The sequence below is a fragment of the Desmodus rotundus genome, chromosome 10, assembly GCF_022682495.2.
Source record: "Desmodus rotundus isolate HL8 chromosome 10, HLdesRot8A.1, whole genome shotgun sequence".
Lineage (NCBI taxonomy): Eukaryota > Metazoa > Chordata > Mammalia > Chiroptera > Phyllostomidae > Desmodus > Desmodus rotundus.
In genome coordinates, this window is record NC_071396.1 from 61,199,249 (window position 1) to 61,221,141 (window position 21,893).

At 40.6% G+C, this 21,893-nt stretch overlaps 1 protein-coding gene across 1 annotated transcript; it reads right to left on the bottom strand.

Annotated features, from left to right (window-relative positions):
- Positions 1–19,105: 19,105 nt before the first annotated feature.
- Positions 19,106–21,118, bottom strand: LOC128779457 (heterogeneous nuclear ribonucleoprotein M). The gene has a single exon (XM_053913275.2). It carries the CDS (start codon positions 20,919–20,921, stop codon positions 19,212–19,214), a length of 1,710 nt encoding a protein of 569 aa, XP_053769250.1. The 5' UTR covers positions 20,922–21,118; the 3' UTR covers positions 19,106–19,211.
- Positions 21,119–21,893: the final 775 nt, after the last annotated feature.

Below are 21,893 nucleotides of genomic sequence, written 5' to 3' on the forward strand. Positions count from 1 at the left end.
AAAATACAACTAAGCGAGGAAGAGATAGCCAACCTATAAGATGCACAGTTCAAAACACTTGTTATCAAGACGCTCACAGAACTGGTTGAATCTGTTCAAAAACCAGATGAAAAAATGAAGCCTATGCTAAGAGAAACAAAGGAAAATGTACAGGGAACCAATAGTGATGAGAAGGAAACTGGGACTCAAATCAACGGTGTGGACAAGAAGGAAGAAAAAAACATCCAACCAGAAAAGAATGAAGAAACAAGAATTCGGAAAAATGAGGAGAGGCTTAGGAACCTCCAGGACATCTTGAAACGTTCCATCATCTGAATTATAGGGGTACCAGACGGAGAAGAGGAAGAACAAAAGAATGAAAACTTATTTGAACAAATAATGAAGGAGAACTTCCCCAGTCTGGCAAATAGACTTCCTGGAATAGACTTCCAGGAAGTCCAGGAAGCTCAGAGAGTACCAAAGAAGCTGGATCCAAGGAGGAACACACCAAGGCACATCATAATTACATTCCCCAAGATGAAACAGAAGGAGAGAATCTTAGAAGCAGCAAGAGAAAAGGATACAGTTACCTACAAAGGGGTTCCCATAAGACTGTCAGCTGATTTCTCAAAAAAGACCTTACAGGCAAGAAGGGGCTGGCAAGAAGTATTCCAAGTCATGAAAGGCAAGAGCCTACATCCAAGATTACTGTATCCAGCAAAGCTATCATTTAGAATGGAAGGGAAGATAAAGTGCTTCTCAGATAAGGTCAAGTTAAAGAAGTTCACCATCACCAAGCCCTTATTATATGAAATGTTAAAGGGAGTTACCTAAGAAAAAGAAGATCAAAAATATGAACAGTAAAAATGACAGCAAACTCACAGTTATTAATGACCACACCAAAAACAAAAACAAGAGCAAACTAGGCAAACAACTAGAACAGGAACAGAGCTATAGAGATGGAGATCACATGGAGGGTTGTCAATAGGGGAGTGGGAGTGGGAGAGGGGGCAAAGGTACAGAGAATAAGTAGCATAGATGATAGGTGGAAAATAGATGGGGGTGTAAGAATAGTGTAGGAAATGTAGAAGCCAAAGAACTTATAAGTATGACCCATGGACATGAACTATAGGGGGGGAATGTGGGAGGGAGGGGGTGGGCAGGATGGAGTGGAGTGAAGGGGGGGGAATGGGACAACTGTAATAGCATAATCAATAAATATATTAAAAGTTAAAAAAAGAAAAACAATAACAAATTCTGAAGAGGAACAAGATGGAATTTGTCTCAGCATAGTTGGATGTTTGCCTTTTGCTTTCTCTTTCTGGATCTGCCTCTGGATTTTTTTCAGCTCAAGGTCCCAGAGATAGTTGTTCAACTTCTGGCAGCACTGCCTGTATTATCCTTACTTGTCTCTAGAGAGGACTTCTATTGTGATTGGGAGGGTAGGGCCACTAGTTATCCCCTTGGAGGCACTGTTCAGCCTTTTGGGAAAGTTGTAGGTGTGTTCCCTTGCCTTTGCACCAGCTGTCTTCATTTGCCCAGCCATCTTCATCTACCCCAGCTTATTACCAAAAATGTACAGTTACTGCTGAATTAGCTGTCTGTTTCAAAGGATGAGCCTGTCTGAGTAAGAGGGTCTGCTCTTTACTGCTTGGTGCTGAGGGCAGCTCTCTGTACTAGCTGGCACTGGGCAGAGCCTTGATTCCCCCTAGTTGCACCAATTTCTGATATCCATGCTTTGCTAGGCTCAGTGAAATAGGATCCTAAGAACCAGTGTATTTTGTCTTCCTCAGAGAAATTCAAAATGGGCCCTTTAGGTGTTTCTCTTTCTGCCTTTCTCTTGTGGATGTGAACCCTGCAGGGGGTTCTTGAGCCTCTCTTGTTTGCATTCTGTAGGAGGTGGGGGATGGGCTCATTCTTCCTTTTCCAGAGATTAGATCTCCCCAGGGAAGGCAGTTCTGTCTGGCTGTAAATAATCTCAGGTGCTCCACTCCTGCCTTTCCTGCTCCCAGCCCACTGCCCTCATAGCAGACACCATCCCAAACTCTCTACTGCGTGCAACATCTGGCCTGCTAGCCATGCTGGGCTGGGGATGAGAATTCCCCTTGCTGTGCACCTTTCTGATTGCTCTTCTCAGCTGCACTCAGTGGGAGTAAATTGTGCCATCAATCCTTTCCCCTTGCTGGCAGGGTGATTGGCACATGTAGTCCCTACCCAGCACACCCCAGCTCCCATTTTAAAAAGTCTCTCCAGGCACTCCCACTGAAACACTGAGTCACTATGTGGCTTTCCTCACCCACTGTTGGGAACCACCCTGCCTGGTTTCAGAAGCTATAACTTCCCCCCACGGCTAAGGCTGAGTAAAAAGACCTTGGGACCATAAGCCACTAAGGAGACAAAACTTATCCTCCCAGCAGGAGAGCAGCCTCTGCCCCCTTTACTTCATCCTGCTTGGCCCCTGGAGAATGGCTGGATAGTCAATGACACATAAGATTCCTCAAGGGATAAACAACCTAAGATAGGCACAGTCATGAAGAGACCATCAGGGAAGGACTTAAGGGACTATAGAAAAGGGGTGATGAACCCTCACTCCTTGGCTTTGTCATAGCCTAAGTCCTCATTCTACCTGTAAAAGGTCTCCTAATCTCTTGACTGCCTGTATCCCCCACCTGATTCAGGCCTGAAACAATGCCGGAAAGTGGTGCAGCCCTGTGCAGAAAGGGCAGTTCCTGGGGATGGGGGGGTTGGCGGGTGTGGGTGTGGAATCAGGCCTAAGAAAGAATGCATAAAATCCTGTGAAACATGCTTGGCTAAGAATACCCTCAATTTAAATGTTAAGGGTCTCAGGATAAAATGAGTTTGTTTCCCAAAGTTTTATGGCCCTTTGATGTCACTCTATCTGTCTGACCCTGACTCAGAATAAGCTCTTATAGTTCTTTGAATGTTATCTATTCCTTGATCATTACTGCCTGATAATGATTGAGGAGATTTACATATATGCCCTGTATTCCTATGCAAACTCAGCCCAATAAAAGCCCATTGAGAAAGAGGTTTAAGGCCCTTCTCCTCTGAGAGATTGACCACCTTTCCTCCCCAAGCAGATCATGTCTTGGTAGACTTATTCTCATCCATGGTGGCTGGGGAGAGCTTTGCTGGATGAAGCTCCCCCACAACACACCACCTTTCCAAAAATCCAAAAGTCTCTCATAGCCATGGCTGGTTACATCCTCTCTCTGTCTGACCCAGATGCAAATGGAATCCCTCTCTCTTGCACTCTCCCAATTGGTGTTTGCTGCTGCGACTATGGGTGTGCTACTCACTGTGTGTGTAGCCTAGATCTCCCCAATTTGAGTATCCTAGTCACTTCCAGACTGGTTCTGAGGGTTCTCTGCCCTGTGAGGGGAGGGAGCCTTAGAGCTGTGATCTCTGACTAGGCTCTCTATGGCCCCAGGCATCATGCCTGAGATACTTCCCCTTCAACCTATAAAATCTCCTTACTGTCCATTGTGAAGCATCTTCTGTACTCCTTGGCTTCCAAACTTCATATCAGTTAAGATTCCATTGAATGATCAGCTTATTTTTTTAGAAGATCAGCCAAGTATCCAGATTGTGGACAAGAGCAAGTGAACTCAACTTCTACCTATTTGACCACCATCTTCTCTCTCCCAGAATAAGAATAAATTTAACAAAAGTGGCAACTTAACCTATGAAAACTATAAAACATCATGAAAAAAGCTAAAGATCTAAATAATGGAAAATATTTATGTCATGAATTAGAAGATCCAATAGTATTAAGATGGCAATACTTCCCAAACTGATCTACAGATTCATCAACATGACCAGAATCCAGCTGACTTCTTTGTAGAAACTGACAAGCTTATTCTAAAATTCATATGGAATTTCAAGGGACCTTGAATATTCAAAACTATCTTGAAAAAAGAACCAAGTAGGACTCACACTTTCCAATTTCAAAACTTACTGCAAAGCAATATTAGGGTAGATATACATACATCAATAGAACAAAATTGAGAGTCCAGAAATAAATTCATGTGTCTATGCTCAACTTTGGACAAGGGTGTCAAGACCATTCAATGGAGGAAAACTAGTCTCTTCAAAAAATGATCAGACAACTAGCCCTGGCTGGTGTGGCTCAGTGGATTGAGCACCAGCCTGTGAACCAAAGGGTCACTGGTTTGATTCCCAGTAAGGGCAAGTGCCTGGGTTTCAGGCAAGGTCCCCGGTGGGAGTGTGTAGAAGGCAACCACACATTGATGTTTCTCTCCCTCACTTCCTCCCTCCCTTCCCCTCCATCTATGAATAAACAAATAAGTCTTTAAAAAACAACCACATGAAAAAGAATGAAGTTGCCCTGGCTGGTGTGGCCCATTTGGTTGCAACATTGTCCCATAACCAAAGGGTTGTAGTTTTATTCCCAGTCAGTGCAGTTATGGGTTTGATGCCTGGTCCAAGCATATATGGGAGGCAACTAGTCAATATTTTTCTCTCATATCAATGTTTATTCTCTCTCTCCCTTGATGGCCCTCTCTCAAAAAAGAAAAAAGAGAGAGAGAGAGAAAGAGAGAAAAAAGAAATGGAAAAATGTCCTCAAATGAGGATAAAAATAAAAAAGAGGGAAAGAAAGAATTTGTAACCTTCCCTCACACAATATACAAAAATGAGCTCACAATAGATCAAAGACAAAAGAAAGAGCTAAACCTATAAAACTCTTAGAAGAAAACATGTGAGTATATTTCCTTAACCTCAGATTTGGCAATGGATTATTAGATGTGACAACAAAACTATTAATACTAGCAACCAAAAAATTGGACTTTATCTAATTTAAATCCTTGAGTGTTTCAAAGGACACTACCAAGAAAGTGACAAGAAAGACACAGAATGGGAAAAATATTTGCAAATCATATACCTGGTAAAGGACTTATATCTAGACTATATAAAAAAACAATGCAAAATCTTACAATGCAAAACTAAAAAGAAAAAATTTTAAATGAGCAAAGGATCTAAGTAAACATTTCTCAAAAGAAGATATACAAATGACCAATAAGCACATGAAAAGATATCTGCTCAACACCATTAATAAAAAGGAAAATACAAACCAAAACCATATTAAGATGCCACTTCATTCTTAGTCGGAGAATGTCAGTTGGTATCTCAGCCTGGCCTTAGGCAGCCTGTTTGAGACCACAGGGATCCACATTCTATGGCTGACTCCTTCTGTTGTTATTCCATTCACTCCATAATCATATTTCATTCATTCCTTTCACTCCATAATCAGGCTTAAGCACCATAGGGTGGGTCAGAGTAATCCCTGTGAATGGAGCTATTGCTTCCCATCAGGCTGATGTCATTTGGATGGGAGTGCTCTGCTTGAGTAAGATGGCTCCTGCAGTATGGGTATGACTGAGCACAGGGATCCTGGTGGCTAGTCTCTCAGTTCTATCCCCAAAGCCACTGTCCACAGTCTTTCCTCAAGCATCTCTAGTTCACTCTGATCCTTCTTTGGCAGAGCCCAGCATAAGTGGCTGCATATGAAAATTTATGTGTTGGCCCTTTAAAATGGCTCTTTGCATCTCCAGCTGTCCATCTCTGGCAGAGAGAAACCCTACCTCTTTCACAGCTGAAAGTTGTCTGGGTTCTTTTTGGGCTCTGGTGCTATAGGCTGGGAGCCCTTCTTGGAGTTTAGATCCCACACTTCTCAGGGGAAACCTGCTGGCCACTGAAATATTCCTCCAGCACTTGAGCTGCCACCTGTGGGAGCCCAGCCAGCCCTGTCACAGTGTCTCCTCTGCACTCCATACCAGTCATATGGTGGTGAACACATGACATTTCTTATGATAAGAGAAATGAAAATTAAAACTATTTTATGAAATTATTTTTTGTTTACCAGACACTCAACAACTGAAAGGTTTGTTAATGCAGTCTGCTAATCAAGATATGGAGAAACATGCACTTATACGTTGCTGGGAGAAGCATAAGTTGGTACAATCCCTAAAAAGCAAAATATAGCAATATCTATATATAGAAAAATTACAAATATGCATGTCCTTTAATGCAGCATTCCACTTCTAGGAATTCATCCTACACATATAACTGCACAGAGGTATAATAACATATGTAAGTAATCACTCATATAGCATAGACTGTAATAGAAAAATATTGGAAACAATGCAAATATCTATCACATAATTTTTGACTCCTATCTAAATGCCAGTGTAATACATCCTTATAAATTTTGAGTGGCATTTGGGAACAAAAGTTCCTTGTATGGTCTTCATGTAACCTTGGGTTAACAAGGAGCAAATGAGTGGATATATTGATTGATTTCTCACCCTGCAGCCAGATGGAAAAATGTTCCCGGAAGGGGAGAAAAGGCATACAACTGTAATTGAATAACAATAAAAATTTCAAAAAAAAAAGAATTGAGCATTAAAAAAAAAAATGTTCCCAAAGGTTAGATATGGAAGGAGAAGAAATAAAAAGGGATCTGAGATGGCCATTGGTCTGTCTTGAGCTGCAGAGAGAGCATTTACAGAGATATGAGAACAGAAAAAGAGAAGCATTTTGAATGTGACATGCCCAGTGAACAGCATCGATATCAAATAAGCAGTTGGCATTTTGAGTGGGGACCACAAGAGAGGCCTGAGCAGGATTAACCCAGGAGTCAACAGCAGAGTGAAGTTACTTGAGTGAAGTTGAACCCTGAGGGGGAATGTGTAGAAAGCAGGGCGTGGAAACTGAGCTTGGAAAACTTTCAGATCCACAGAAAGGCTGCCAAAGCTACTCATGTTTGGGGCTGCTGAAGATAGCTTCTTGTGTAGAAGCAGTAGAGTCTCTTTTTTGGACTTTGTCTTGTAATTCTTTTTCCCAAAGTCTCACAAGTTTGGTGATAGGAAGAGTTCCCTCAGCATTTACCTCTAATCTTAATTTCCATTGAACTAGGGCTGGAGCTAAGATGGGTGCTAATCTATCTCCTCTACTCAGCTCAATTTTATATTTCTCTCAGATTCTTATGAACAAAATATTTCTCCTTCAGCTCAAAAGAGAAGCCCTCAAAATAGGAAGTAATGAAAATGACATATTCATTTATTAGAAATTCCCTGGCCCACCTACTCCACAGAGAGCCTAATTCTGGGTTCGGCTCTGATGTGCTGCTGTCTGTATGTTAAATATTCCTTAGTAGGAAATACAGGACTCTACACTGCTTTGTTGCTGCCAGCCCAAAACACCATGAGGGGCGTGGAGCACTGGGTATCATTTTCATTCACAACAGCAACATGACAAATTAAACTTTTACTCATTGTATAGGAAGAATTGTGGTGCACTAGAAAATGTAGTTAGCCTAGAGCAGGAGACCTGGATTCTTGTGCTAATTATGATTCTTCAGCATCTGCATACAGTTTGGTAATTTCCTCATTTTGCATGCACTTTCTGGGTTTGATGAAGCCAGTGGTTTTCAAAATTCCAGCAGTCCTATAAGCCCCTTAGGACCAGGGAGTGATAGCACCCTGAGCAGGAGAAGCTTGGACTTCCCACTCCCCAGCCCCCATTCAGAAGTGTCCCCCTCACTGAGGTCCACTAAAAGCCATTTGTTCTTTGTGACCAATGAGATCTCCCCAGTTCTAAAGTAACTGATTAATATTTTTCAAATATTCTTTGGTATGATGATCATCATTTTTTAAACTTTTTTATTGTTATTCCATTAAGGTCTCAATTTTGCCCCCTTTGCCCTCTTCTGCCCATCCTACCTCCTGCTCCTGCACTCAATTCCCACACTGTTGTCCATGTCCGTGGCTCATTCATACATGTTTTTTTGTCCAGTCCCTTCCCCTTCTTTCCACCATTATCTCATTCATCTCTTCCTTTTGGTCACTTTTAGTCTATTCTATGTTTCTGTGCCTGTGGTTCTATTTTGTTTGTTAGTTTATTTTGTTCATTAGATTCCTCTTATAGGTGAGATCATATGGTGTTTGTCTTTCACTGACTGGCTTATTTCACTTAGCATAATATTTTCAGTTTGACCCATGCTGTCACAAAAGGTAGGAGTTCCTTCTTTCTTCTGCTGCATTGTATAAATGTACTACAGTTTTTTATCCACTCATTAATTTAAAAGCTTCTGCATGGCTAAAGAAACCATCATCATAGTGAAAAGGGAACCAACAGTATAGGAAAACATATTTGCCAATGATGCACTGGACAAGGGTTGAATCTCCATAATATATAAAGAACTCATATTACTCAACACCAGGAAGACAAACAATCCAACTAAAAAATGGGCAAAGGATCTGAATAGACACTTCTCCAAGGAGTACATACAGAGGGCCCAGAGACATGTAAACAGATATTCAACATCACTAGCCATCAGAGGGATTAAAACCACAATGAGATATCACCTCATACCTGTCAGAAAGGCCATCATTAATTAATCAACAAACAAGAACTGCTGCAGAGGTTGTGGAGATAAGGGAACCCTAATGTACTATTGGTGGGAAAGCAGACTGGTGCAGCCACTGTGTAAAACAGTATGGAACTTTCTAAAAAAAACTAAAAATGGAACTGTCTTTTGATCAAGTTATTCCACTGCTGGGTATACCCTAAGAATCCTGAATCACCAATTGAAGAGAATTTATGATAACCGTGATTTTTAATACAAAAGAGAAATCCAATACATTTGACAACTACATTAGAAGCAGTGGACAGAAAAGGAAAAGTTTCCTATGCACATTTAACCCACAGTACTGTTCACCCCTCATGTTTAGCTCTTTTGCTTACCTCAAGCAGAGTCTATGTACACAGATAGGCAATAGGGATATGCGCATGGCTCTTAAAGTGATAATGTCAGAAGAAAGGCTTTGCTAGGCATCATCCCAGTTTCTAGCCTCATGTTTACCTGATAGGAATTATAAGTCCTTTCTCACATGAGGTTCATGGATGAAAAAGTGCTTGCAGCAGTAAAATCAAGGCAGAGCAGCCTAGCTGTCAGCTGCAGGCAGTGCCCACAAGTAGGGACTCCTCCCATAGCTTTTCACATGGCAGGAAGGTGCATAGTAAGGCCATGAGACACTGCATATGTGGTCATTCTTGTTCTCTCTATTACATGCTTCCATAAATGTTCAAAACTAATGATGCTGTCTCACCAACAGGAAGGAAAGTCTGTGGACATTGCACATCATTTTCTAGGGACCAATACCACAAAACCGGGCATAGCTGTGTTGCTTTTCAGGAGAAGCACCCACAAATCTTGTGTCCCTGGCACCAGGCTTAAACCAACTGGACATATAGGCCACACAATGATCCAGTAGGTGAGCAAGCTGAATTTCATAGACAGCATGTCTAATTCTGACTTTTATTAGAAAGAGATAACAGCTGGAAGTCACAGTTTCAAAAGCAGGTAATTTTCATCTTATTTATTTTGGTTAAAATTATCCAAACTGAATCTCACAGAGGACACATTAACATGGTTCAACTCATTAAATTCATTTAAGAAAAGCATCACTAGTTTTTCTCTTCACAAAAATATTCTGAATACAGTGAAGTTAAATTTGAGATGAACACGCTGTACGTGGGGGAGGGGCCGAGAGGGAGCAATGGCACCCGCTCCACTCTCCACTGGATTTCAGTCTTTCACTCCGCCTCTCACAATCAAATTGGGCCCCTCTGGTGCTGGTTCCTAAGTGGGTGGGCTTGTGCACAGTCTGGGCCCCTGTGGGTCTCTCCAATGAACTCTCCTGTGAGGCTGGGAGTCTCTCCTGCTGCTGCCCCAACCCCCACGGGTTCTTTCAGTCAGAGGTTTGAGGCTTTATTTCCCCGTTCTGGAGCCCTGGGTTACTTGGTCTGCTTCGATCCCCTGCCATTTGTCTGGTTTATCTATGCATGAATGTGGGGCTGCCGGGTGCTACCCGCCGCTCTGCCTGCCCCGTTTTCCGCCACTCTGAGTCCAGCCCTCTCGGTTTATCTGTGCACGAATGTGGGGCCGCAGGGTCTGCTAGTGGTCAGACTGCCTGCGCCATTCCTCCCACACTCCTCCAGTCTCAGTCACTCCAGGGCAACGCGAGTCCTCTCCACCCTGGTGCCCGTCTCCGCCCCTCCTACCGGTCTGGATGTATGTTTCTTTTTTATCTACTTGGTGTTGGACTTCCTTGCTGTTGGATTTTCTGTCAGTTCTGGTTGTGCAAGGAGGCGCAGTGTGTCTACCTACGCCGCCATCTTGGTTCTCACATAAAAATTTTTTGTACTTGTTTTGCAACTTCTTGTATTCCATGACCTTTGAAAATAAAGTTATAGCAAAAATATCAATTCAAAATATAGCTAACTGCTTGAAATAAAATTATATTAATAATAGTTATTAATTACTAATAATGGCAATAATATTGTGGGATTTATAGTATATAGAAGTGAAATATTTGCCAACAATAGCACAAAGAATGGGAGGAAAAAATGGAAAGCTACATGGCTGAAGTTTGTACACTGTAAGTGAAGTGATAAATATTATTTGAAGAAATACTATAAAAAATTAAGGTTGTAAACCATGAATCTTTTTTTAAATAATATATTTTATTGATTATGCTATTAGTTGTCCCATTTCCCCCCCTCTATTCCCCTCCACCCTGCACGCCCCCTTCCACCTACATTCCCCCCCTTTAGTTCATGTCCATGGGTCATACATATAAGTTCTTTGGCTTCTCCATTTCCTATACTATTCTTACCCTTCCCCTGTCTATCTTCTACCTACAATTTATGCTACTTATTCTCTATACCTTGTCCCCTTCTCTCCCATTCCCCTGTTCATAACCCTCCATGTGATCTCCATTTCTGTGGTTCTGTTCCTGTTCTACTTGTTTGCTTAGTTTGCTTTTGTTTTGGTTTTAGGTGTGGTTGTTAATAACTGTGAATTTGCGGGCATTTTTACTGCTCATATTTTGAATCTTCTTTTTCTTAGATAAATCCCTTTAACATGTCATATAATAAAGGCTTAGTGATGATGAACTTCTTTAACTTTACCTTATCTGGGAAGCACTTTATCTGCCCTTTCATTCTAAATGAAAGCTTTGCTGGATACAGTAATCTTGGATGTAGATCTTTGCCTTTCATGACTTGGAATACTTCTTGCCAGCCCCTTCTTGCCTGGAAGGTCTCTTTTGAGAAATCAGCTGACAGTCTTATGGGAACTCCTTTGTAGATAACTGTGTCCTTTTCTCTTGCTGCTTGTAAGATTCTCTCCTTCTGATTAATCTTGGGCAATGTTATTATGATGTGCCTTGATGTGTTCCTCCTTGGGTCCAGCTTCTTTGGGACTCTCTGAGCTTCCTGGACTTCCTGGAAGTCTATTTCCTTTGCCAGATTGGGAAAATTCTCCTTCATTATTTGTTCAAATAAGTTTTCTACATTTTGTTCTTCCTCTTCTCCTTCTGGTAACCTTATGATTAGGATGTTGGAACGTTTCAAGATGTCCTGGAGGTTCCTAAGTCTCTCCTCATTTTTTTGAATTCTTGTTTCTTCATTTTTTTTTTTCTGGTTGGATGTTTCTTTCTTCCTTCTGGACCACACCATTGATTTGAGTCCCAGTTTCCTTCCCGTCACTGTTGGTTCCCTGTACATTTTCCTTTATTTCACTCAGCATAACCTTCATTTTTTCACCTAATTTGCAACCAAATTCAACCAATTCTGTGAGCTTCCTGATTACCAGTGTTTTGAACTGTGCATCTGATAGGTTGGCTATCTGTTTGCTGCTTAGTTGTATTATATCTGGAGCTTTGATCTGTTCTTTCATTTGGGCCACTTTTTTTTTGTCTTGGGGTGCTTGAGCCATGAAAGGTTAAGTGCCTAAGGCAGGTTCTGCTGAAAGGACTGATGCACCCTACTGTCTCGGAATGTGCAGGTAAAAATGCTGGAAGAACTTGTCCCCATGTAAAAAGCCTACCCGCATACACACAACTGGTTCCTTGGAGAAAGTATGTTCTCAGTGTAAGGGATCACTGCTCTTTTCCTTCCAATTTTTCTGCCTGCTGCATTCCTTCCCTCCAGCGCATCAGCGTAAACCATGAATCTTAGAGCAACCATAAGAAAACAATTAAACGATATAATAAGTAAGAGAATATTAGAGAAAAAAATAAAATAAAAATAATCATAAAACATGCTTCACTGAAAAGAAAGCAGAGAGAGAACAAATGCAATAGAAAATAACTAGCAACAATATAAATTTAAACATGTAAATATTTAGAGTAAATTTAAATACAGTTGAGCCTTGAACGATGTGGGGACTAGGTGTACTGACCTCTCCATGAAGTCAAAAACTTGAGTATAACTTCTGGCTCCTCCAAAACTTAATTAGTAATAACCTATTGCTGACTGAAGACTTACCGGTAACATCAACCATTAGTTAACACATATTTTGTATGTTCTATGCATTATATAATATATTCTTACAATAAAATAAGCCAGAGAAAAGAAATGTTAAGAAAATCATACAGAAGTGAAATATTTACAGTACTATACATATTTATTGAAAAAGTTGCATATAAGTAGAGCTGCACAATTCAAACCCATGTCATTCAAGGGTCAACTGCAATCTAAACAACCTAATAAAGTAGCTGAAGTTATAGAGAAACTTTGGATAGAAAAGCAAATCCAAGTATATGGTTTAAGTATAAAGACATAGATGGGTTGAAAGTAAAATGATAGGAATAGATATACCATGAAACACTAATCCAAAAAATGGAGTAGCTATATTAGTATTAGAAAGTTGAAGCAAAACCAAAAATTTTACTGAGTATAAAGAGGCTCAAGCCATCAAGAAGACATAGCAATTCTAAATGTATATGCACCTAATAATAAAGTTTCAAAATCTAGAATAAAAAACTGATAGAAGTGAAATAGACAAATACAAAAAAAACTTTTCTCTCTCAATAAATGATAAAATTAAACTGAAGATTTCTGTGAAATCTAAGAATGCAGTGGAAAATATTTGTGTTTTCTCAGAAAATAAAGCCAGTGCCTGAACTGGATAAAATACTTAGTCATAGATATTTCTAAACATCATCTAATATCTGTGGTATTTATAGTTTTAATTTCTGAGTACTGTCAATTACAGAAAAAAAAACATTTCTTCTTAAAATATTGAGGTTTCTTTTTCCCTAACATAGATGTGGTTTTTCTTAACATTATTGTTGTAGTATTGGGTCATTTCAAAGCAAAGTCAAAGAAAACAGACCTTTCACTATTAGGACAATATCATGAAGAATTTGACACGAGAGCTATTTTAAGAGCTTAATTCAATTATAGAGGAGAATAGGATTGTTAAAGATAAAAGAGTTATAAAAGGCAATCTGATTATTTTGTATCACATTTCATTTTAAAAGAAGTTATAGAGAAAAAGACAAAATAAAATAAAACATCCTGCTATTTTCTTTGGAGAGAAAAAAAACCTGTTTATCTATTTTCTCTTTCACCTACTGAGATCCCTGTCCTAGAAAATAACTTTCCCCCGAGATCTCTAACTGGACACGTTAAAGAAAAACTATGTTTTCAAATATTCTGCTGATTTTTCGTGTGTGATTAAGAATTTTTCTCATCTAGGATAGAAAACAAATTTATTTAGAAGATCATTATAATGGTCCATTTTGTTGTTTGTTGTTGATGTTTTAATTTTTTTTAAAGCATAATTCAAGATAGTCATGAAAAAGAAGGTTGAGCAAAAGAGAACCAATATGACCTGCACAATAAAGTTAACAATTATTTTGAGTTTTCCAGAAGCAGTGCAAGGCAGGGTGCATGTGTTGTTTAGACCAGGGCAAAGGAAGTTAAGGGAAATGGTTCAGGATTAGGAATTTAAGAGTGGAGTTCAAGAAATTATAGCAATCAAGTAACTACTGAAACACAAACTGAAGACCCATAGAAGAAGGAGGAATGGAGAATGACACTGGTGGATTTTTATTTAAATTTGATCAACCAGAAGGTTCTGGGGCTGATGGTGATGGATTAAAGAATGCTCAGGAGAAAATTGTTGCCAATAAAGAGGCCTCTCATGACCCAGCTCACACAGAAAAATGCCGTAGATTTTAATTCATTCTGAAAATTTAGTGACTCAATAGGTCCAAAGACACCAAAGCACCACAATGAGTAGCATCATTATGAGCACAGGAATCATAGATCACTACAACAAGCATCACTACATGAATGAGGGCCAAGTGACAAGTGATGTATTGTTGGTCTTAGGCCTGCAATCCAGAAGAAATGGAAAGATGCCAAAGAAGAAAAAAGGTTGGAGGTTCTAATGCTAGATGTGAAATAAGGCATTTATTAGTGGTAACATTAAATGGAAAGAAAACTCATATTATAGTAAAGAGACAACATATTTGTATATTGGAAAGAAAAAAATAGACCATACATCATCAGTGCTATTCCTTACATTACCAAAATCATCATCACCATCACCATTTATAGTATATTCAATTATTCTTGTTTAAAATGACTAACATAAGCTATTTTTCAATCATAGCAGACCAAATCCTTAGGAGAGAGTCAGTGAAATTTCTTTTGATAATAAATATGGGCAAGAAATTTTAAAACAGAGATAATATGTGCTATTCCAAGTGGTTTCCTATACCACAGCATGGGGTAAAACTACTCCACCCAAATAATCCAGAAAAGCTTTGCACACATCAGCCTTTATATAAGTGCTACTTTGGTAAATGAAGTAAAAGAGATTGTGACCACAGTACAGAGAAGCAAAAATAGTAAAGAAGGGTGGAGGAGCCCATAAGAACCAGAGTTCTAGAGGGGAGTCCTGAAAATCCTGGGAGAGTTTATACTGTCTTGGCTTTCGATAGGATGTGGGATAAAAAATTAGCACTGTATTATTAAATACTACTAAAAAAAGGATGATTCCCCCAAAGCTGGAAGAACATAATTTATAAGAAAATAAAACTTATTGGAAAAAATTTTCTGCAAAGTTCATTGAAATTTAGTATAATATTGTGGTTGTAAAACCAAATATTTATTTAATTTTTTGTTTTAAAAATAAGAGTGCACTGCAGATTCAGTGTCCATCAGAGCCCTACTGAAGTAAGTCCTACTATGTGGGATGGGTCCCTGCACAGCTGATCCTCCATAGTGGTCTGTGGTCATAGCCAGTACTTGCAACTGATTAGACTGAGGATAAATCTAGTCCACTGACATGCCAAAAACAATCAAAGTTCAACAACAGGAGGATGTACACAACCCACTTGGGGAGTGCACCTGGATTGATCAGCTTTGGTTATCAGGGAGGCTGTGCTACTTGGACCTGCAGGACATCTACTACAAAAGGCCACTTTACTAAAACCAGGAGACATAGCAATTCTACCTAATACATAGAAACAAACACAGGGATGCAGCCCAAATGAACAAAGAAATATGGCCCAAATGAAAGAAAAGAACAAAACTCTAGGAAAAGAATTAAACAAAATGGAGACAAGCAATCTACAAGATGCAGAATTCAAAACACTGGTTATAAGGATGCTCAATGAACCTAGGGTAAAAGTAGATGAACTTAGGGACAACTTCAACAAAGAGATAGGAAACACAAAACTGGAGATAGAAAACATGAAAAAGAACCAGCAAGAAATGAAGAATATATTAACTGAAATGAAGAATAATTTACAAGGAATCAACAGTAGAGTAGAAGCTGAAAATCAAATAGGCTATTTGGAATATAAGGAAGAAAAAAAAACCCACAATCGGAACAGCAAAACAAAAAAAGAATCCAAAAAATTGAGGGATGTGTAAAGAGCCTCTGGGACAATTTCAAGTGTACCAACATTCACATCATTGGGGTGCCAGAAAGAGAAGAGAGAGAGGAAGGAATTGGAAACCTACTTGAAGAAATAATGACAGAAAACTTTCCTAACTTGGTAAAGAAAATAGACATACAAGTCTAGGAAGCACAGAGAGCCCCCAACAAGGTGAACCCAAAGAGGCTCGCACCAAGACACATCAGAATTAAAATGCAAAAGGTTAAAGACAAGAAAAGTATCTTAAAAACACCAATAGGAAAGCAGTTAGTTGTTTACAATGAAGCTCCCATAAGACTGTCTGGTGATTTCTCAAATGGAATACTATGCAGCAGAAAGACGGAACTCCTACACTTTGTGACAGTATGGGTGGAATTGGAGAGTATTATGCTAAGTGAAATAAGCCAAGCCCAAAGCCAAATGCCATATGATCTCACCTATATTTTGAACCAAATGAATAAGACAAATAAGCAAAAAAACAGAGACATGAAATAAGGAACAAAATGACAGTGAACTGAGGGGAGGGTGGAGAGGGATAACAGGGGAAAGAAGGGGAAGAGTCAAGTCAAGGAATATGTATAAAGGACTCAAGGTAATGGACAACAGGGTGGGGACTGGCTGAGGGAGGAGGGAGTGGAGAGAGCACGGGAGAAAATGGGGAAAAATTGGAACAACTGTAATTAACAGCAATAAAATAAATAAATATATAAAATATGTTATGGTGTTGGTTTTTTTTTTACTTTTTATTGTTATTCAATTACACTTGTATGACTATTCTTCCCATCCCTCCACCCCACCCCAACCAAACCCACCTTCCTCCCCGAGCATCAACCTCCCCATTGATTTTGTCCATGTGTCCTTTAGAGTAGTTCCTGTAATTCCCTCTACCCACTCTCCACTCCCCACTCCCCCCTGGCTATTATATTGTTTTTAACTTCAGTGTCTCTGGTTATATATTGTTTGCTTTTTTCTTCTCTTCATTATACTTCATTAAAAGACAGATCACATGGTATTTGTCCTTCACTGCCTGGTTTATTTTACTTAGAATAATGCTCTCCAATTCCACCCATGCTGTTGCAAAGGGTATAAGCTCCTTCTTTCTCTCTGCTGCATAGAATTCCATTGTGCAAATATACCATAGTTTTTTGATCCACTCATTTGCTGATGGGCACTTAGGTTGCTTCCAGTACTTCCCTATTATAAATTGTGCTGCCATGAACATTGGGGTGCATGGGTCCTTTGGGTGGCTGTTTCAGGGTTCTTAGGGTATAATCTCAGCAGCAGAATTGCTGGGTCAAAGGGCAGTTCCATTTTTAGTTTTCTGAGGAAATTCCATAGTGTTTTAAACAGTGGCCTCACCAGTCTGCATTCCCACCAACAGTGCACTAAGGTTTTCTTTTCTCCACATCCTCTCCAACATTTGTTTGTGGATTTATTAATGTTGGCCGCTCTGACTGGTGTGAGATGGTACCTCACTGTGGGTGTAATTTGCATCTCTCTGATGGCTAGTGATGCTGAGCATCTTTTCATATGTCTCTGGGCCCTCTGTATGTCTTCCTTGGAGAAGTGTCTGTTCAAGTCCTTTGCCCATTTTTTAAGTGGGTTGTTTGTCTTTCTGGGGTGGAGTTGTGTGAGTCCTTTATATATTTTGGAGATCAGGCCCTTGTTGGAGGTATCATTGGTAAATATGTTATCCCATACTCTGCTCTCTTTTTGTTTTAATGTTGTTTTCTTTAGCCATGCAGAAGATTTTTATTTTGATGAGGTCCCATTTGTTTATTCTTTCCTTTATGTCCCTTGCTTTAGGGGACATGTCTGTGAGGATGTTGCTGCATGGAATGTCTGAGATTTTCCTGCCAATGTTTTCCTCTAAGACTTTTATGGTGGTATGACTCATATTTAAGTCTTTTATCCACCTTGAATTTATTTTTGTGTATGGTGTAAGTTGGTGATTGAGTTTCATTTTTTTGCATTTAGCTGTCCAGATCTCCCAACACCATTTGTTGAAGAGGCTATTTTCGCTCGATTTTATGCTCCTGCCTCCTTTGTCAAAATATTCATTGACCATAAAGACTTGGGTTTATTCCTGGGCTCTCTGTTCCGTTCCATTGGTCTATATGCCTGTTTTTATGCCACTACCAGGCTGTTTTGATTACAGTGGCCTTCCAATACAGTTTGGTATCAGGTATTGTGATCCCTCCTGCTTTGTTCTTCTTTCTTAGATTTGCTGCAGCTATTTGGGGTTGTTTATGGTTCCATATAAATTTCTGAAATGTTTGTTCTATATCTGTGAAATATGTCATGGGTACTCTAATAGGGATTGCATTGAATCTATAAACCACTTTGGGTAGTATGGGCATTTTGATGATTTTAATTCTTCCAATCCATGAGCATGGTAGATACTTCCATTTGTTTGTGTCCTCCCTGATTTCTTTCTTCAGTATTGTGTAGTTTTCTGAGTACAGGTCTCTTATCTCCTTGGTTAGGTTTATTCCTAGGTACGTTATTTTTCTTGTTTCTATATCAAATCGGATTTATTTCCTGATTTCTGTTTCGGTGTTTCACTGTTGGTGTACAAGAATGCCTTTGATTTCTGAGTATTGACTTTGGATCCACCTGTTTTGCCAAATTCATTTATTAGGTCCAGTAGTTTATTGGTGGAGTCTATAGGATTTTCCATGTACACTATCATGTCATCTGCAAACAATGACAGTTTCATTTCCTCCTTTCCAATTTGGATGCCTTTTATTGCTTTTTCTTGTCTGATTGCTGTGGCTGGGACTTCCAATACTATGTTAAATAGGAGTGGTGAGAGAGGGCATCCTTGTCTTGTTCCTGATGTTGGTGGGAAAGCTCTAAGTTTTTGTCCATTGAGTATGATGTTGGCCATAGGTCTCTCATATATGGCCTTTATTATGTTGAGGAATGCTCCCTCTATTCCCACTTTGCTGAGTGTTTTTATCATGAATGGGTGCTGTACCTTATCAAATGCTTTTTCTGCATCTATTTATATGATCATGTGGTTTTTTTCTTTGCTCTTGTTTATGTGGTGTTTTATGTTTATTGATTTGGGAATATTGTACCATCCTTGCATCCTTGGGATGAATCCCACTTGATCATGGTGTATGATCTTTTTAATGTATTGTTAGATGCAGTTTGCCAATATTTTGTTTAGGATTTTTTTTTTTTTTCAGGAACTGGTATTTATTATCAAAGTCATATTTGATGTCAACAAGATGCCACAACTACAAAAAAAATCGCGCACATTGCAATCTCAATGCAAACAGTCAAATGGAACCCCAGTCATTAAAAAAGTAATTCAAATTACCCCAAAAAGCAACTGAATTTTTTAAACATCTTTATACATCCAGCCAACAAATTAAAATGGTTAACAAGAAAAAATACAAATTCAGAGGTCTGGTATTGATGTTTAAAAAAGGCAACCGCTTAAGCATTTCTATCAATTCGAACGTCAATCTCTCGGCCACTCAGCTTCATCCCATTCATCATCCGGCAGGCTCTCTCAGCCACCTCTGGCGACTCAAACTTAACCACACCGCACCCCTTGGACTTCCCATTCTCCATCTTGATGTCAGCATACAGCACGTGGCCACATTCGTTGAATTTGTCCTTTAGCATCTTCCAAGTAAAATCAAATGGGAGATTTCTCACAAATATCTGGCAGGCCTTCCTGGCCACCCCTGGAGCATGGCCTCCAGCGCCACCAAAGGAACCTGCGAAGCTTCCTCCAAAGTTGCCACGTTCCATCTCGATGGCACGGTCAAAGCTGGCACTGCCGCCGCCACCCATGGCCAGGCCCATGCGCTCAATGCCAGCGCCCAGGGCAGGGCCCATGGCAGGACCCATGCGCTCCAGGCTATTGGCGCCCATGCGCTCCAGGCCCATGCGCTCAAGACTGTTGGCGCCCATTCGTTCCAGGCCCATGCGCTCCAGGTTGTTGGCGCCCATGCGCTCCAGGCCAGTGGCCATGCGATCCATCACAGGGCCCATGCGCTCCAGGCCAGCCCCCATGCCTGCGGGCACCATGCGCTCCATGCTCAGGCCCATGCGCTCAATGGCAGGGCCCATCCGCTCCACACCAGAGCCCATGCGCTCAATGGTCTGGCCCACACGGTCGATGGGTGCGGCCATGCGCTCGAGGCCAAAGCCCATGCCGGCACCCATGCGCTCTACACCAGACCCGATGCGCTCCATGGTCTGGCCCATACGCTCAATGCTGGAGGCCATGTGGTCGAGGCCCAGTGGGCCCATGCGCTCGATGCCGGAGCCCATGCGCTCAACAGAGCCCATGCGGTCCATGACCAGGCCCATGCGCTCGATTTCAGAGCCCACACGATCCATGCCATGGCCCAGGCCTGCGCCCATGCGCTCCATGCCGGCACCCCCAATGCGGTCAATGCCAGGACCCATCCTCTCGATCCCGGGGACACTGCCTCCACCTCCACCGTTTATTCTGCCCATGTTCATCCCAGATCCAAATCGACCCATGTTTTCCATACCACCACCAAAGGGACCCTCCATGCCTCCCATTTTATTTATTCCAAATCCTATGCCTTCCATTCCCATTCCTGCAGGTCCTATGTTTCCCATGCCAATGCCTTTATTCAGGTGATTGGCATCAATAGGCTGCCCTCCTGGTCCTAACCCCATTCCAATACCACCAAGTCCATGGGGAAGTTGCTGTGGACGCTCAGGAGGGAAAAAATCTCCCTTTGGTAAGGCCCTCTCATCCATTTTCACGTGCATTGGTCTATCAAACAGCAGTTGGCCATTAAACATAGATATAGCTGGCACAGCTTCAATGGACTGTTCAAAAGTAACAGTGCCTATTCCACGACTTTTTCCGTCTTTATCTTCAAGAATGTCTGCCCGGACCACCACACCAGCCATACTAAAAACTTCCTTCAGTTTCTTCCAGCCAAGTTTATAATCCAGATTTGCTACAAATACTGTGCTTCCAAGTCTTCCAGCCTTTTGCATTGCTCTCCTGGCATGTTCACCATCAGGATCTTCTTTGACTTTCAGTGGTCTTCCACTCAGACTATGCTTGTTTAGAACTTCAGCAGCTTTTTTCATGCTCTCTTCCATCTTGAATTCAACAACAGCACATCCCCTTGACTTTCCTTCAGCGTCCATTAAGAGCTCCACGTATGTTACCTCACCAACTTTTTCTTTAACCAGGTCTTTAAGTGACTGCCATTTCACATCAAAAGGTATATTTGTAATGAAGGCTCTGTATCTTTTGGTTGGATTGGCATACGGCTCAAAGCGATTGCCTCCTCTCTTTATGTTTTTCTCCTTCCTCTTCTCATTCTGAGTAGGTCGTTCCCCTTCACCGCCTTCGCTACCGTTTGTCCGGGCCGACCGCCTTGTTTAGGATTTTAATGTCTATGTTCATCAGCGATATTGGCCTGAAGTTTTCTTTCGTCATTGTGTCTTTATGTGGTTTTGGGACTAAGATGATGCTGGCTTCATAAAAAGAGTTTGGGAGTCTTCCATCAGTTTGGATTTTTTCAAATAGTCTGTGAAGGATAGGGGTTAGCTATTCCTTAAATGCTTTTTAGAATTCCACTGTGAAACCATCTGGTCCAGGGCTTTTGTGTGTTGGGAGTTTTTTGATTACTGCTCCAATTTCGTCTGCTGTTACTGGTCTGTTCAGGTTTTCTGCTTCTTCTTTATTCAGTTTTGGAAGATTATATTTTTCTAGAAATGTGTCCATTTCACCTAGGTTTTCAAATTTCTTGGCATACAGTTCTTCACAGTAATTTCTTACACTCCTTTGTATTTCTGTGGTATCAGTTGTAATCTCTCCTCTTTCATTTCAATTGTGTTTATTTGGATCCTCTCTCTTTTTTTCTTGATGACCCTGCTTAAAGACTTGTTGATTTTGATACTCTTTTCAAAGAACCAGCTCCTGGATTCGTTGATCCTTACAATTGTGCTCTTAGTCTCTGTGTCACTTAACTCTGCTCTGATTTTGGTTATTTCCTTCCTTCTACTTGCTCTGGCTGTCTTTGTTGTTGTTTCTCGAGTTCTTGTTGGTGTAGGGTTAGGTTGTTTGTTTGAAATATTTCTATCTTTTTAAAGTAGGCCTGTATCACTATGAAC